The 14,150-nt window shown below is 33.6% G+C and overlaps 1 protein-coding gene across 1 annotated transcript in view; it reads right to left on the reverse strand.

Moving 5' to 3' along the window:
* Positions 1–8,569, reverse strand: part of LOC126884288 (prostaglandin reductase 1-like) — an 84,682-nt gene extending 76,113 nt beyond the window's left edge. Inside the window, exon 1 of the mRNA XM_050650222.1 lies at positions 8,356–8,569. Coding sequence (XP_050506179.1) covers positions 8,356–8,461 — 106 coding nt within the window. The 5' untranslated portion in view covers positions 8,462–8,569. The remainder of the gene's footprint in view (positions 1–8,355) is intronic.
* Positions 8,570–14,150: the final 5,581 nt, after the last annotated feature.

Below are 14,150 nucleotides of genomic sequence, written 5' to 3' on the forward strand. Positions count from 1 at the left end.
CACTTCTGGTTGCTAAATAGGCCTAATTATACAAGCAGAATTTTTTTAGTTATGACTGAGTGACATAATAGGGATTATAAATAACAACGAACATAGAACCTTTCAACTTATATCTCTATTATTATAAAAAAAGTACAATATACAATTATTAGTTAATTGTCTGCATTATTGCCTCTATTTTGTAGCTAAAGAAGGTACTTTGAAATCTGATTTACTGGCGAAGTCTGGCATGGCTGATCGCGACAGTAGAGTACTTCTGATAAATCCGTCTCTAGCTTCAGCGCCACAAACTCTGCCCGAAGCTTCCGTCACTAGTTTCACACAACGCTCAACTGCCTGTGTGTGAACTGGGAATTTCTTGTAATTAATGTTCCAGTTAGGGATGGAGTCACCGTTGATGCACGATTTTATCTCTTCATCACTGACCTTGGCCAACAGTGGGGGAGAAGATAAGTCGCAGTTCATCCAGTTGACAATATCTGAGTACTCTTGAGCATTAAAGTTGATTTTCGGCGGTGTGAATGTCCTCACTTTCTTCCTTTTTGAATCTATTTGCCTTGCCTTTAGAATTCGACGAAGTCCGAGCTGTTTTATCAGTTTATTGTCGTCCTCAATCATTGCCAACATCAAATTTTCGGGGTGGGAAAAATAACCATTTCGCTCAATCACTCGGTTTATAACAGCAAAAGGCTCGGGCAAATATCTCGTTGATTCAATTGCTTGGTAAACAAGCTTTGGACCATCTGTAAAGTTTTTGCTTTTTTTGATAGCAAACCACATTGGCATATACGATTTCAAGATAAACAAAACTAGCTCTTGAAGTTCAGGTGAGGGGTTTTCTTCACTTATGTAAAGTCGCAAAGTTCTATTTGCTTTGGTCAACCACCTCGAGTGTGATAAGTGTCCGGGATCTCGTACACACAAATCCCCTTTACATGTCCCAGATTTTATCGCAGTGGAGATATCAAGTAGGCACTGTTGATCCTTGCTGAGAACCTTTCTGTCTACCTCCGGTATCTGACAATCTATAGACTGGAAGTTAATTACCGGCAGTTTTTGACAGGCAACAAGTTTTTCACCGATTGGTTCTCTTGAAGTACTAGGCCCGGTTGTTTTGCCATCTAGATGTTCAAAGAGGTGCCGGAACGGCAACTCATTAAAGTGGAGCAGGCAAATTGCCCATTGGACGGGCCTCCTTAAATATAATTCAATTACCAATCAATTACCAATCACCGTCCGCCCGGTAGCTGCTCTAATCTCTCTGGCACGTTAGTTTTATTAATCTGTTACGCAACCGGGAAATGATGACTGAACTTGGCAGTATTCCTAAATTCCGTACAATAGGTTTGTGTGAATATAAACGATTACTACTACTTTTAAAAAACAATTAATTATCAAATTCCAAAAATACGAAAAAATGTTGAAATTTCAATATTTCGGCATATTTTAAAGCTTATGCGGGACCGGAAGATATCCAGTAATCACAATCAAATTAAAACACAATGTTCTTAGGGTCTATCTCAATGCATAAATAACTATTACGTTAAAAACATTTTCACAAAATAAGAAAAATGAAGTTTTTTTAAAAAATAGTCAAACTTTAAGGCTAATGCGGGACCGGAAGACATTAACCGATTTTGAAATTTTTTTTTTATTTTGTTTCTAATTATAATTCGCAAGTTTTCCGCGGTATTACAACTTAAAAAAAAATAAAAGTTTTTTTCTTCCCACCCTAATAGTTAATGATAGGTCTTATATTGTACAGGATTCAAATGGTACAGAATGTAGACGGAATAGAAAGTTTTTAAATAAAACTAATTTATCGTGTAACAAAGACTTTTTATTATATGATTTTCATTTGAATTTATTCAAAAATGAAAATATCTTGGTTGACAATAATGATGTACACAATGTTAGTATCCCAATTGATCATGGTAAAGCTGATATCCCAACTGAATCTAATATAAAATTGTGAGTCAGAGTGATATCTATAAAAATCATATTGACCATGAAGGTCTTACTGATATTGAGTTTGAGATGTTTGAAAATGTTAATTTAAATGGGGTTAGATTAGATTAGATTTAGAGAGGTGGCTTTCTGGCCTATTCCACTGAGACTTTTTTAGATCTATTGTGGCCCTCTAGTCGTAGATAACATTCTCTAGCCTGACCCTTTTTAAAAAGTCTAGTAGCTTCGAGACTGAACCTTCCATGTAGCTATTTGCCGTTGGATTTTGTTCTCCTAATGCAAACAACCGCACATTTGCTAGACTGTCACAATGACATAAAATGTGCTCTGCTGTTTCATCTTCGAGGTGACATAATCTGCACAGGTCATCATCTGTCAATCCCATCAGCTTTAAGTGCCTATTCAGCTTACAGTGCCCTGTTAGCAGACCTACTACGGCTTTGACTGTTTTCCTGTCTTTGCTTATTAGGTCTGCCGTAAATTTTGGCGAACGTTCTGTAATGAACTGTTTCGCCTGTCTTTGACCTGGTGAATTTCTCCACCATTCCAAAGATTTGTGAGCTACCCACTTTCCTGTAGCCGTTTTGTAACTGCCTTTGCAACGCCGCAGAAGGGTTCCGGTCCAACGAATGTCCTTGATGAGCCTTCTTTGACCATTTCATCTGCTTTTTCATTGCCCTTATGATCCTCGTGCCCCGGTACCCAGGCACCGTAACCTTGCTACGATATCCTAGTTTATTTAGGGCACTCAGACAATCCCATACTAGTTTAGATTTGACCTCTACAGAATTGAGCGCCTTAAGCGCTGCCTGACTATCTGTAAAGATGGCAACTGAACGGAACGTTCTTTGCTTGCCTTTCTATTTCTTCCACGCAGTGATGGATTGCCGTTATTTCCGCCTGGAAAACTGTGACATCTTTTGATAGACTAACCGGGAACTGAATTCCTTGATTTGTCCCTACTATGCCGGCTGCCACACCTTCCGATATTTTTGAGCCATCAGTGTACCAGGAAAATAATGGGGTTATTGTCGATAACCTGTTGAGTGTAAGAGATGAGGAGAAAGGTAACACTATCATTAAAAATAGTAAGAGATCTCACAAGCCTCCTACATATTTAAAGGACTACATGTAGGTCTGGATCCCGCGTATGAAAAAAAAGTTGATTAAAAGAAAGCTGAAAATTTGTTAATAACTTAAGGGTGTCTAGTAGAATAAACTTTAGTATATGGGAACACTGGAATAGGGGCAGTTTCATTTGTGGAACAGGTTAAAAATTTGGAACGGTCACACCACGAAAACGGCAGATATATTTTGTGCGACAGAACAGACTTAAACTCTCCGAACAGAGATTAAACTCTCGTGCAAAAATCAGACTGCTATTTATCACCTGTCATAATTCCTGTCATTTGACATATTCTACATCTTCCACTCATTAAAACGCCCATTTGGTGATACATAGCAGTCTGATTTTTACATGAGAGTTTAATCTCTGTTCGAAGAGTTTAAGTCTGTTCTGTCGGACAAAATACATGTGCCGTTTTCGTGGACTGACCGTTCCAAATTTTTAACTTGTTCCACAATTAAAACTGCCGCTGTTCCAGTGTTCCCATATATCAAAGTTTGTCCGACTCGACACCCTTAAGCTATTAACAAATTTTCAGCTTCCTATTAATCAACTTTTTTTTCATACGCGGGATCCAGACCTATAATATTAATGATAATTTGTTAGCAAATACATTTATTTAGATTTTCTACTATTCATCAAGGGAAAAGCAACTGCGCTGCGAAGGCTACACTTCATAAACAATAACGTAACTATTAAGGGTATTTTTAATTTTTGGTATTTTATTTTAAGTGTTAAAATTGGTTTAATATATAAATAAAAATACGATTAAACTGTTTGAATTATATTTATTTCGTTGAAATTATAATAAGAGAAATATAACGTCTTACATGCGTACCAAGTACACACACTCTTTTTTCATTAGGTTGTAATTAAGTAAGTGTTAATGTTTTTTATGATTGGCGATAAAATTTTGTATGCACCACGTCAGTAAAGACTCTTTATCAAACTCATCTGTTATTCGCCTCGCCCGCTAACGCTCGATCTGTTCATAATATCAGACTCGTGACTCGTTCGATAAAGAGTATCTAACTTTACTTACTTGGTACATAAATAATTATTATTTGGGAGGGAGGTTAAGCGAACACAATCCCTATAAAATTTTTCTGAGGTGCACACATTTCACTGTTATGTTTTTAAGTGGTTCCTGCCTTAAGGTGATACAGTAGCGATCAACAGGTAGCCAAAACGCGTTCCAAGATTGCGGCAGTAATTTTGAATATTTTTTTGAGATATTTGGCACACGTATTCGTAATAAAATAAAGAATGGCGGTACAGAACCCAATTTGAAAAATATATTAATATGTGGAAAAAAATACACTTTCTTCAAATAAACTTTTTTATCCGATGCCTAGATTTTGTGTCATTTTGGAACTACTAATGAAATAAAAAATTTTAGTAGTTCCAAAATGACACAAAATCTAGTCGGATAAAAAAGTTTATTTGAAGAAAGTGTATTTTTTTGTTCTTCTTAATGGCGGTACAGGCTCGTTTTTTTAATATTGCATTTAATTACAGAGTAATTTACACAAATGAATATATTTTTAAATTGGGCTCTGTAAGGCCATTCTTTATTATATTACTAATACGTGTGTAAAATATCTCGAAAAAATATTCAAAATTACAGCCGCAATCTTGGAACGCGTTTTCGGTACCTGTTGATCGCTACTGTTTCCTCTTAAGAATATGACATGTACATTTTCAATAAAAAATCTCTAATAGTTTTAAAAAAAAATTATTTTGTAATTTCAAAGGGCTGTAACTTTTTTTTGTGTATATTATTTGTACGAAGGTAAGTTAGGTTCAATCGATCTATTTTTTCTCCCACAATGTGTGATTTAATTCAGTACCATTTGGTCAGACGGTGCTAACTGCATTTTTAGTCATTTTGTGATTAGTGCACACAAATAATCAAAACAACATTCTTTATCGTTTAGGCAGACGCTGCTAAATGCACAACGGATATAATTTGATTGTCACCATTGGTTATTCAATGATAAGTGCACATTTTTTTGTTTATGCGTGATCAGATTATCATAAGTATTGTTATCACACAATGATCAAAATACATTTTTCATTTTTTATGGTCAAATAGTGATAAGTGGTACAAGTCACTTGTGCATAAGTCACAAATTGGTATTTTTGTGGAATCAAGTTGTATTAATTCATTGTTAAATGCATTCAATAACATGAAACAAATATTTTGTAGTAGAGACCCCAGCCTTAATCTTAGAAAACGAGTAATAAATTATTGTTATGCATTTTCTATTCTTGTGTATGTTGTGAAGACATGGACTATTATTAAACAATGTAATAATAGATTGGAACCATTTGAACTCTGGACATATCGAAGATTGCTGAGAATCTCCTGGACAAACAGAATAACCAATGAAAAGTACTAAGAAAAATAGAGCACAACAGGGAGATATAGGATTCCACCAAAATAAAGAAACCACAGTATCTGGATCATATGACACGTGGTGACAGTTATGAATTCTTTAAACTAATAATGCAAGAAAGGATTCAAGGAAGGCGCAGCATAGGTAGAAGAAAAATATCTTGGTGTGTCTGCAGCTCAAATGAACTCTTTTGAGCTGTAGTGTCAAAAGTTAGAATAGCAGTGATGATTGCCAACCTTCATCGCAGATGAAGACATAGTGAAGACATAAAGATGATATACAGAAGAAGAGGAAGAATAAATTCCACAAAAAAGTCAAATAATTCCAGAATAGGAAGATAATAAGTGATATTCTTTAACAATAATCATTTGGTCATAACATGATAATTTGCAATTTTTTCAAATTTCTTTTTTATTTTCAAACTCTTGTTCCACTTTTTCGAGTCCGTAAAATAAATTGTAACATATCGCATAAATTCACATATCTATTTATTCTGAAAATTGCTAATTCCTAGGTAAAACCTTAAACAAAAACTCCCATAAACGGTTTTTTGTCTCTCCTATAAAGTAGTAAAAATGGTCACAACATCATCTGATCAAATGGTACAGAATTTATGAACTGCCGTTTTGTTACACCCTGTATATTTGTTCAGATTAGATATATTATAAAAATATTTAGTTTTATCGCGGTAAATAATGCATTGCGCAACTTCCAATCGGTTTTATTAACTTATGGGAAATACATATAGTCTAAGAGCTAGTGAACCCTCCGACTAACGGTCGTCCTGTAAGGCTAGACATTTTTTGTCTAGTGATAATTCACAGCACACCAAGGCTAAGAACCATGACCCGGCAGGCATCAGCGGTGCACGTGTATCTACCAGGTGAATCGAAAAGTGCAAATTTAGGAGGTAAAATAAACTTTCTCCTGTAAGGTTTAAATTGAAGTATGTGTTTGAGTAAGTCATTTAGAAGAAATGTGTACAATGACAGGCGATTCTGAAGAGCATAAGACCTTGCCAGGCGAGGGGAAAGATTAGGGGTTTTTCCTAAAATTATTTTTTTTGCATCTAAAAATTTTTTTTTAGGTTTTTTGAATCATTCCAAACAGAAAAGGTCTTTAGTCATTTTTCTCTTAAGTTAACAGTTTTTGTTATATAAGCGATTGAAAATTTTGAAAATTGCGAAATCGGCCATTTTTAGCCCTAAATCGGACATTTATCTAAAAATTTCAAAGTTGTCAAGGTAGGTAGATATTCGTTAAACATTGATTGATGAAATCATAAAGAGTTTTTTGCAATACAATATCGGAAACTCCTTTGTTTTTTAATTGCTATTCAAGCGGGTACGACACTGTAGTATAAGTGAGGACGTTTGGATTTGCATAAATTCATTATCTCGAGAATGGGCAAATTTCAAGAGAAATCCTCAGACAGGTCGATTTTTATTTTTAAATTAGGACTTTTGGCATATATATAATACTAGTGACGTCATCCATCTGAGCGTGATGACGTAATCAATGATTTTTTTTAAATGAAAGTAGGGGTTGTGTGATAGCTCATTTGAAAGGATATTTAATTCTCTATTCAGTAATATAAACATTAACATAATTATTTATACAGGGTGTACAAAAAAATTTTTTCTTCTATTCGCCAAATTTAATCAAAGTTAATTTATTAAAAAAATTTTTTTTGTACACCCTGTATAAATAAATATGTTAATGTTTATATTACTGAATAGAGAATTAAATAACCTTTCAAATGAGCTATCACACAACCCCTACTTTCATTAAAAAAAATCATCGATTACGTCATCACGCTCAGATGGATGACGTCACTAGTATTATATATATGCCAAAAAGTCCTAATTTAAAAATAAAAATCGACCAGTCTGAGGATTTCTCTTGAAATTTGCCCATTCTCGAGATAATGAATTTATGCCAACTCAAACGTCCTCACTTATACTACGGTGTCGCGCCCGCTTGGTCAGCAATTAAAAAACAAAGGGGTTTCCGACATTGTCTTGCAAAAAACTCTTTGAGATTTTATCAATCAATGTTTAAAGAATATCTACATACCTTGGCAACTTTGAAATTTTTAGATAAATGTCCGATTTAGGGTTAAAAATGGCCGATTTCGCAAAATTCAAAATTTTCAATCGCTGATATAACAAAAACTATTTTAACTTAAGAGAAAAATCACTAAAGACCTTTTCTGTTTGGAATGATTCAAAAAACCTAAAAAAAATTGTTCGATGCAAAAAAAAATAATTTTAGGAAAAACCCCTAATCTTATGGCAAGGCCTTATGCTCTTCAGAATCGCCTGTCATTGTACACATTTCTTTTAAATGACTTACTCAAACACATACTTAAATTTAAACCTTACACGAGAAAGTTTATTTTACCCCCTAAATTTGCACTTTTCGATTCACCTGGTAGATACACGTGCACCGCTGATGCCTGCCAGGTCATGGTTTTTAGCCTTGGTGTGCTATGAATTATCACTAGACAAATTTCTAGCCTTACAGGACGACCGTTAGTCGGAGGGTTCACTAGCTCTTAGACTAATATAATAATATATTGATTTTTTTGCACCTGGATATAGTCTATGCACCTGAATATTATCTATATAATATAGATAATAAGTAGCTCTAAAAGAAAATAACGTGAACGTTTTTGGGGTGAATATATGAATAAGTTTTAATTAGCTCTCGTTGATTAGCTTACAAAGTGTGTAGACGTATAATTTGGAAATCCAATAGCAAAATTAAATAACGTAGGACACGCGGGCAACAAAGTTAAATTTAAGTATTAAATTAGATTTAAAGATCATATATTATATTACTAATAATATTTCGACTTACCTCCATTTTTAACTGGTGGTAACTCATATTCCTCAACTTTAACGTCACTTTCCTTGGGAAATCCTTCGAAGACTTTCTGCAAAACGAATCGCTTGCCTTTTACCATTTTTAAAAAAATAATTTACTTTTTAACAAATTTTAATATGATGTTTCCGCCGAACCTTTTATATTTATTTAGTTGTTATGATGACTACGTGTTTTTGTCGGAGAAAGAAATGTTTTGACCTTTGAGATAATATATGATATAATTGAAAATATTATTTCCACCTTCGAAATGTTTCTGAAAATACACATTAATAAAATAGAAATTAAGCAAAAACAATTTGTAATAATAACGTCTGTTCAATTGTGATTTAGGTATTCCCACTAATTAGATAATAAGAAATTAGTCTCAAGAAATATCTCGTTCGCACTTTCGAACAACAGTAGTAAACACGTTATCACTCATAACAATTAATGATAATCGATATCGAGAAAGCAGGTTTGTGGTAATTACTTCTTCTTCTTCTTCTTTCTCGAAACTCCTTATGTCCCTTAGGGGCGTCGGAGGTTTTATTCATCTTCTATCCATCTCTTCCATTTCTTGCGGTCCTTTGCTAACTCTTTCATTTGTTGATGTGTTTTTCCTTTTTCCTGTCCAATTTCTATAATCTGATAGATCCATCTCTTCCTTGGCCTCCCTTTCCTTCTTTTACCATATCTTTTCGATTCCATCACCTGCTTTGGTAGTCTTCCCTGGTCCCTTCTCTTAATGTGTCCATACCATTTTAATTTTATTTTTTGTATCTTGGTTATTATCGATTCCTGTTTCAGTCTTTGTCTGATATCTTCATTTCTTATTCTGTCCAATTTCGTTTTTCCTGCTATTTTTCTTAGCTGCTTCATCTCCCCTGCGTTTATTGTACTGTCTATTTTTGCATTGTTTACCCATGTCTCACTTGCATATATTAAAGTTGGCAGAGAGATTGCGTTGTATACCTTCAGTTTTATTCCAAATATTGTTTCATTTAGTGCATAGTAGATCTTATTTGCTTTTTTCGCTCTATATGAGATTTCTTGATCTATCTTTCCATCCTCTGATATTATTACTCCAAGGTATTCAAACGTCGAGACTGTTTCTATTATTTCGTTTTTGCACCTAAATATCGTTTGGTTTATTTCTTCCCTTTTCTTTTGGGTTACTATCATGGTCTTCGTTTTCATTACATTTACCTCCATTTTCAAATTTTCTATTTCCTCCACCCATATATTGATTAATTTTTGCATTTTCTCTTTATTGTCTGCTATTATTACTAAGACATCTGCATATAGTAATCCCTCCATTCTCACTGGTACTAAATTCCTGTACCCTATTATTGACTGTAATTGCCTTGACCTTCTTTTAGCGCTCTTCATTACTCTATCCATTACTAATATAAACAAAACTAGGCTGAGACTGTCCCCTTGTTTTATTCCTCTCCTTAGGTTTATTATTGGCGATCTGTTTCCATTTATTTGTACTTTAGCAAGTACGTTTCTATACGTACTTTTTGCCACGCTTACTATCTTTTGCAGGATTTGCAGATCTTCCATTACTGACCATATTACTTCTCTATTTATAGAATCAAAAGCAGCTTTAATATCTATAAACGTAATATATAAGTCTTCTCCTATTTCGTTTTTCCTTTCAATTATATTTCTCAGTATGTATACATAATCTGTTGTTCCTCTTTCCTTCCTAAAAGCCGCTTGTTCTTCTTCTAGTTTTCCTTCCAGTTTTTTTATGAGCTTCCTTTCTATTATCCCGGTGTAGACTTTATATGCCACTGATGATAAGCATATAGCCCTATAGTTATCACATTCCGCTTTATCTCCTTTCTTGTGTATTGGTATCAATAAATTTTCTTCCCAGTCTTCCGGTATCTTTTCTGTTCTCCATGCTTCCCTCATTATTTCCAGCAGCCAAAGCTTGCCTCGTTCTCCCACGTATTTCATCATCTCCGGATCTATGTCATCGGCACCTCCCGCTTTTCCAAACTTTATTCTTGCCAATCCTTCTTCAATATCTTTGATATGAATTTTGTCTACTCGATTGTCTCTATCCACTTCTCTTGCCTGCTGTCCTCTCTCCTCATCTTGTTGGTTATTTGCCTCATTTCGCTCATTTCTAATTCCTCTTATTTGTTTCCTTTTTGTTCCTTTCATGCTTCTTATTTTATTCCAAAACTGTTTATTGTTATTCCCAAAACCTTCGTTCAATTCTTCACCGAATTCCTTCCAGCTCTTCTTCTTCGCATCTTTTACTAGTTCTTTCACTATATTTCTCTGTCTTCTCTATTCGTCTCTGTCTTGCTCTTCATTTGTGTTTATGTATCGCTTCCACATTTCTTTCTTCCTTTTTACAGCTTGCTTTATTTCCTTATTCCACCATCCAGTTCTTTTATTATTCTTACCATTCTTTCTTATTCCACATACTTCTTTTGCAGTGTTCCATATCGCGTCTCTCAATTTTTTCCATCTCTCTTCCATATTCCATATTCCCTCATTGTTTTCATAGTGTTCCAGTATTTTATCTGTTTCTCTTTGGTATAACTCTCATTTCCATATTTTTCATCTGATGAATTGCTATTCTTGTATATTGAGGAATCTCTATTATTTCCATTAGTTTCATGTTTATCTCTGCTGTCACTAGTTTGTGTTGGGTACCGAGTTCTGCTTCGTTCTCTGTTTTTATATTTTGTATCGTTAGTTCTGCGTCTCGAGGATATACTATGTAGTCAATTATGCTTCTCGCATTTCTTTCTTCTGCTACGTATGTATATTTCTCGTTTTTCAGTTGATACCAGAAAGAATTACCTATTAACAAGTCATTTATTTGGCAGAAACTTATCATTCTTCTACCATTTATATTTATCGTCTCTTCTCCATACCTTCCCAAGCAGCCTAATGCCATGGTAATTACTTAATGATAAAAACATAAGCCTATAGCCTGGTAAACATTATTTTTATATCTATTGAAAATATCCAGGGAAATAAGGCAAAAATATACCATGACCAGCCAGATTGCAAATGGGTTTTTTGGGTACTATAAATCTAATAATATATTAAATAATAAAATGCCCGTCACAGTTTGGAGGCATCTAATAGTTATTAACAAATAAGGGTCAAAATGGCAGATTTTTCTGTAAGTCGCTACAGGTAAAAATAGGGTAATTTAATATATGTATTAGAGTATTTATCTTTTAGTAGATAGGCAAATGTTTAAAATGGCAGTTTTTAAATTTTGGTCCGATCATTTGTTGCTTCGAAAATTTCAAAAAGGCTAAAATTTCGAAAATCAAAAATTTTCTATTACTTTTGCAAAAATGAACCTGGGTCTTTAATATTGCATGAAAAATTGAGTAAAGTAGTTCTTATAATGCACAAAAAACTCCAAGATAGTTTAAATTCAGTTAGTTTAAATTTTATTCAATTTGTTTATCCCACAGACTTTTTTTTGCAAAGTTACTGCTCAGAAAATAATAATGATACAGCCACTTTACGGGTATCATATTATTATGCAAGAAGAAGACCTATATTTTCAATAGATATGCTTAATAAAAATCAACAAAAGTCATTTTTATCACTGCAAAACATCTTACTAAGGTAGAGTCATTGATGGCTTATAAATAATTTGAATAACGTAATATGGGGTGAATTCGAACGGGTTTTTGGGGCTTTTTGAATATTGTGACGGCGTTTGAGATTAAAATTTTACCAAAATCCAAATATATTATTATTAAACCTTTGTGAAAATGTACAAAACAAAATGATCAACTAAAATAATAATATTCATAATAATTTTTATGATTAAATATTGTTCGAATTCGCCCCGGTGTGTGGGGTAAATTCGAACAAAGGTTTAAAATAGAGAGAAATGTGAATTTAGACCCCAGTTGGGCAAATTCGAACAAATTAAAGACAAAAAATAATGTTCCCTTACTCAGAGTAACAGAGTAAGATAATAGCTATATGGAAGGGGGGTGAGGGTGTGAGGGTAATAGTTGCTGGGGGCAAAAAACACACATTTTGAAATAAAACAGTTTACTTTAAAGTAAAAAATAAATTGCGTACTTTTAGTTAATTGATGGATTCGACCGTTACTTGATGGAAGTTCATTTTATCTCACAATAAAACACTGAAAAACGTTTGTTTTCTATACTTCCACAAAATTTATTACAACTATGTTATTACTACAGCTGTTTCGGCAAAGTGCCTTTCTCAAGTGATATATTTTACAATGTGTTTGCCTTTTTAAGTCTTTAACTGAAGAGGTTGAGGAGTGGGGAGCTGTTTGTCTCAAGTTGGTCATTCAGAATTATATCTGTATTTTTCAATTTATTAATTTCCATTGATTCTAAAAGTGATAGCTTAAGGCCTTTATTTTGAATATGTAGAATTTGAAACTCTTCATTGAAAGAATGATTATGATCTAGAAGGTGAAGTGCGTATGTAGAAGTGTCTGTTTTTCTATTGTTGAAAGCCCTTTTGTGTTCTGCTATCCGTTTGTCAAAAGTTCTGCCAGTTTGACCGATGTAAGTTTTCGGACAGTCATCACAAGTTAGTTTGTACACACCACTCTGTAGTTGCTTTCTCTTTCGGCTTTTATTGTTTTTAATATGTTTGCTTAAGTTGTTGTTAGTTCTGAAAGCTGGTGTTATTCCTTTCTTTTTTATGTATCTGGCTATTTTTGTTGTTATTTTGTGAGTATATGTGAGAGAGCAGAAGGTACTGGGTTCTTTCTGTGGTGGTGGATACACTAATTTCAAGGCTTTCTTATGGAGTTTTTGGTTTAAAATGTTGTTAACTGTTTGTTCGTTATAGCCATTGTTTACTGCTATTTGTCTAATGATATTTAGTTCTGTCTCGAAGTTATTTTTTGTCATAGGAATTTCTGTCAGTCTATGTATCAAATTCACCGTAAAAAATACACTAGAACTAGTTAATAAAATACAACATTTTCAATTGCCCAACAACTCCAGACTAATTTCATTTGACGTAAAAAATCTTTTTCCTAGTGTTCCTCCTACAGAAACGTTTGTTTTAGTTAAAAACCTTTTAGAACATAATAGTACAAATCCGATCATTGCATCTGAAATTTTACACCTTCTTGAAATTTGCATAAATCAAGACTATTTTGAATTCAATAATCAAATTTACACAAACAACAGTGTAGGACTTATTATGGGTAATCCTCTAAGCCCATTACTATCAGATATATTTATGAACCAACTTGAAACAACAATTTCTAAACACCCCGTATTTATACAGTTTTTATATTGGTGGAGATACGTGGATGACATACTAGTCTGCTTTACAGGAACTAACAGACAACTTGACCATTTTCTATCATATATTAATATTGAGTTCACAATAGAAACAGAACAGAATAATTCCATAAACTTTCTAGATGTAACGATTACCAGACTACACAACAAACATGAGTTCTCCGTATATCATAAACCTACCCATACTGACACAACTATACACAATTCATCATCCCATCCTACACAACACAAATTAGCAGCCTACCATAGCATGATACATAGACTGACAGAAATTCCTATGACAAAAAATAACTTCGAGACAGAACTAAATATCATTAGACAAATAGCAGTAAATAATGGCTATAACGAACAAACAGTTAACAACATTTTAAACCAAAAACTCCATAAGAAAGCCTTGAAATTAGTGTATCCACCACCACAGAAAGAACCCAGTACCTTCTGCTCTCTCACATATACTGGCAAAATAACAACAAAAATAGCCAGATACAT

The sequence above is a fragment of the Diabrotica virgifera genome, chromosome 5 (genome assembly GCF_917563875.1).
Source record: "Diabrotica virgifera virgifera chromosome 5, PGI_DIABVI_V3a".
NCBI classification, from domain to species: Eukaryota; Metazoa; Arthropoda; class Insecta; order Coleoptera; family Chrysomelidae; genus Diabrotica; species Diabrotica virgifera.